Raw genomic sequence first — 4,454 nt, forward strand, 5'->3', positions numbered from 1 at the left:
TGCATAGAAAAATCTAGAAGGATATTTACTACCAATGTTAGTCTCTGGGTAGTGAGAATACAGTGTTTATATTTTATTGCAAATAAGTCATTTTGGCTTGTTTGTATTTCTAATTTTCTACAATATGCCTATATTTCCTTTGTAATTAAAAAATGCATCAGACAGTAGCAATAAGATCCCTCCTCTGACTACCCCCCAAAATTCAATAACTTCACTAAATAACAAAAATGTGCTACGCAAAGTTATCTCCAGCAACATAGATTACTGGAGACAAAACAGACTGATGTTCAGAAGTCCTTGGATTTAGACCAGTTCTACCTCTTACTGGTTGTATGACCTTGGGTAACTTAACTTTTAGAGCTTTGGTTTTAAGCATTAAAATATATATATATATATCATCCCTCTCTTTTCATATAACATGCTCATGCTAAGAGATCAAGTATAAGGCATGTTCAACCACTACTTTGCCTCAGAGCTGTAGGTGTGCAGATTTATAAGGCTACCAGCTAGAGGCAAGGCAAGAAGCTCATGAACAGGAGAACAGCTTTACGTTTGAGGTTCAAATCCAAGTCATTTAATGTCTAACACTTCTGTTTTCTCAGTATGAAAATAAGTATTAGAATTCTGCTCTAAATACATTTCTCCCCATACCCAAGAGTTTTGGGAGGAGTTAGTGAGATTGGCTTTTGAAAGAATTGTGTAAATTATAAAGCATTTCACACAGGTTAGTAATAATATGAAGAAACAATTAAAAATAGTGAGAATTTAAGTTTTTATATTAAGAAATACACCTCAGAGACATGGATATCCATGCTCCCTAGAGAACATGTCTCTCATTTGAGGACTTCACCACCAGTGAGATAATTGTGCCATGGTTTTGATATTACGATCTTAATGTTATAATAACAAAAATATAATAAATAATGGTTGAGCACTTACTATGGACAACTCTATGTGGCAATACCCAGGCTGCACCACAGGTCAATTAATTCAATCAGAATTTCTGTGGGTGGGACCCAGACATGAATACTTATTAAATACTTCAGCCAGTGTTGAGAACCACTGTCTTAGGCCCTCAAACCCCAGAAAAACAAAGTACAAATTCCAGCCACTTAGCAACAACTTATATTTTTACACATTCTGAATATTTGAAAAAAATATTTCTAAATATGCATGCGCCCATGTTATTTTTACAACCACCTTAGGAATTGATATTATTAATTCCTTCATTTTTCAGATGCAGCAGTTGACTTGCCACTCAATGATACAGGAGCAACTGCCATGTTACCCTGACACTGCATAGATTTGAGATAGGTATTCAAATGCTCACATTCAGTGAATATTTGGAAATGGCATAAATGACAGGGAAATTTCATTTCTGCAGCAAAACCCGTCTCCAACTTCAAAATGTGAAATTTACTACTTCTTTCTTCTAGAGTAAAGGCTATCAAACATTAGCCTGCATCAACATCATTTGTAGAGTTTGTTAAAGCACAGATTTTTGGGCTTGGGCCCCACCCCTGGGATGTATGATTCAGTAGGTCTGGCACAAGGTGTGGGAGTTGGCATTTCTAACAAGCCTCAGGTGATGCCGATGCTGCTAGTCCAGTGACTATGCTTTGAGAACCACTGGTCTAGGATATTTGAAAAACCAAGTGGTAGAAGTTCAAGATCTTGGTCCCTTTTCCTCTTATCTTCATAATCTTTGAACTGCTCAGGTGCTGGTCTTCTTCCCAGTAAACAGCAGGAGTGATGGGCAGGTGCATCAATGAGGAATCTAGAAGTTTATCATCTTGATGAGATCCCATTGATCTATTTTGCCTTTTGTTCCTTGGGAGTTTGGTAGCATATCTAAGAATCCATTGTTGAAGACTAGATCCCACAGCATTACCCCTATATTTTCTTTTAGTTGTTTTATGGTTTTAGGTCATACATTTAGGTCTTTGATCCATTTTGCATTAGTTTTTGTATATGATGCGATGTATGGGTCTACTTTCTTTCTTTTGCATGTCAAAATCCAGTTGTCCGAACACCATTTATTAAAGTGACTATTCTTTCCCCATTTGTTGGGTTTGACACACTTGTGGAAGATTAATTGACCACAGATGTGTACACTTATCTCTGGATTCTTGATTCCAATCCATCGTCTATCGGTCTATCATATACAAGTGCCACACTGTTTGGATTACTGTAGCTTTATACAGGCAGCCCCATGTTACTAGCATCAAACTTACAGACAACTTATACTTGCCCTTTAATGTTATGTAAATTTGCACTCATTTTGAAATGACTGAACCAAATCCTATCTGCAACAAATTCTTCATCATGATCACCTCCCCTTGCTGCAATGCAGCTTTTAAATCATTAGAAAATCTTGAAGCCTTTTCTTGCACTAAAGTAAGGCTAAATATGAATTGTATGCACCTGTCCGATTTACCTGCACATCGAACTTAAAGACAAACTTATGAACAGATCTCGTTCATAACCTGGGTACTGCCCGTAATATGTTTTGAGATCACGAAGTGTGAGTCCTCCTATCCTATTCTTCTTTTCCAGGACAGCTTTGGCTATTTGGAACCCGTCCCATTTCTATATAACTTTGAGGATTGGCTTTTCCAATTATGCAAAGAAGGCTATTGGAATTTTGATGATTATTGTCTTGAATTTCTATATGGCATTACATAATATTGACATCTTCACAATATTAATTCTTCCGAACCATGCCACGACATGGATGAACCTTGAAAACATTAGGCTGAGTGAAATAAGCCAATCACAAAACAACAAGTATTAAATGAGCTCACTTGGAAAATATACCTAGAATAGGCAAATGTATAGAGATCAGAGTTTAGTAGTAGTAACCCGAGACAGAAGACAGACAGAAAAGCTGAAGCATTATTTAAACACACTGAGTTTCTGGTTGTGGTGATGAAAAATTTGGTAATGATATTGGTGTTCGTTGCACAACATGATTGATGTAATAATTCTCACTGAACTGTATGCATGAAAAATGTTTAATTGGCCAATGTAGTGTTATCTGCATTTGTCCAACAATCATAGAAACAGCCCAGGATCTCCAAGCTTGAGACAAATGCCCAAACCAGCTTCATCAAGGAGAATTACAACCTTTCACGGGGCTTTTCTCTCCCAGCCCCACAGGCTTCCAACCCCAGGAGAATGCCTGCAGAAAATCACTCTACTGTGACAGAATTCATTCTAGGAGGATTAACAAATCGGCCAGAGCTCCAGCTCCCTCTCTTCTTCCTCTTTCTAGGGATCTACATGGTCACCTTGGTGGGGAACTTGGGCATGATCACGCTCATTTGTCTGAATTCCCAGCTTCACATCCCTATGTACTATTTCCTCAGCAATTTGTCATTTGTAGATATGTGCTACTCCTCTGTCAATACTCCTAAAATGCTGGTGAACTTTGTGTCAGAGAAGAACAGCATATCTTATGCAGGGTGCATGTCACAGCTCTACTTTTTCCTTGTTTTTGTCGTTGCCGAGGCTTACATGCTGACAGTGATGGCCTATGACCGCTATGTTGCCATCTGCAGCCCTTTGCTTTATAACATCATTATGTCCCATCAAATCTGCTCCATGCTAGTGGCTGTGGTCTACATCATGGGGCTCATTGGCTCAACGATACAGACAGGCCTCGTGTTAAAACTGTCCTATTGTGAGAGCCTCATCAGTCATTACTTCTGTGACATCCTCCCCCTCATGAAGCTCTCCTGCTTTAACACCTATGACATTGAGCTGACAGTTTTCTTTTTGGCTGGATTCAACATCACAGTCACCAGTTCAACAGTCCTTGTCTCCTATGCCTTCATTCTCTCCAGCATCCTCCACATCAGGAGCACAGAGGGTAGGTCCAAAGCCTTCAGCACCTGCAGTTCCCACCTTACAGCAGTGGGAATCTTCTATGGATCTACTGCATTCATGTATCTAAAACCTTCCAGAGCCAGTTCCTTGGCCCAGGAGAATGTGGCCTCTGTGTTCTACACCACAGTGATCCCCATGTTGAACCCCCTTATTTATAGTCTGAGGAACAAGGAGGTGAAGGATGCCATGCAGAAAACACTGAGAAGAAAACTGTCTTAATGCAAATATTATCACTCTTTCTCAGTTTTAAAAGTAAGTTGTTACAAACACCAGAGAAAAGTCCAGCCATGGACGAGGTACACCAACCCCCTACATGGTTGGTGAATGTCTTCCCTCATTCTCCTCTCTTCTTCCCAACCCTCTCTCATGACTTACTATTTGCAACCAGCTATTTTCAAGTTCATATTTTCTTTTATTTGCAATCTATTCTCTCTATTCTGAGCCCTTTGTTAAACATTTACTAACTTATTTGTAATTTAAGCTCAGTTTTAGACTTTAAGCATTGAGTTTGAGAGTCGTTCATTGTTTAATACCTTCTATACATAAAATGTAAACCCTGGTGGCAT

General features: G+C 38.9%; 1 protein-coding gene across 1 annotated transcript; it reads left to right on the forward strand.

Annotated features, from left to right (window-relative positions):
• Positions 1-3,177: 3,177 nt before the first annotated feature.
• On the forward strand, positions 3,178-4,107 carry LOC126061152 (olfactory receptor 151-like). Its single transcript, XM_049857474.1, has one exon. The coding sequence runs from the start codon at positions 3,178-3,180 to the stop codon at positions 4,105-4,107; it is 930 nt and encodes a 309-aa protein (XP_049713431.1).
• The last annotated feature ends 347 nt before the right edge of the window (positions 4,108-4,454 follow it).

Source organism: Elephas maximus, chromosome 17 (assembly GCF_024166365.1).
Source record: "Elephas maximus indicus isolate mEleMax1 chromosome 17, mEleMax1 primary haplotype, whole genome shotgun sequence".
Lineage (NCBI taxonomy): Eukaryota > Metazoa > Chordata > Mammalia > Proboscidea > Elephantidae > Elephas > Elephas maximus.

Coding starts and splice junctions, on each gene's coding strand:
- LOC126061152 (XM_049857474.1), top strand. CDS start 3,178: ATGCCTGCAGAAAATCACTCTACTGTGACAGAATTCATTCTAGGAGGA.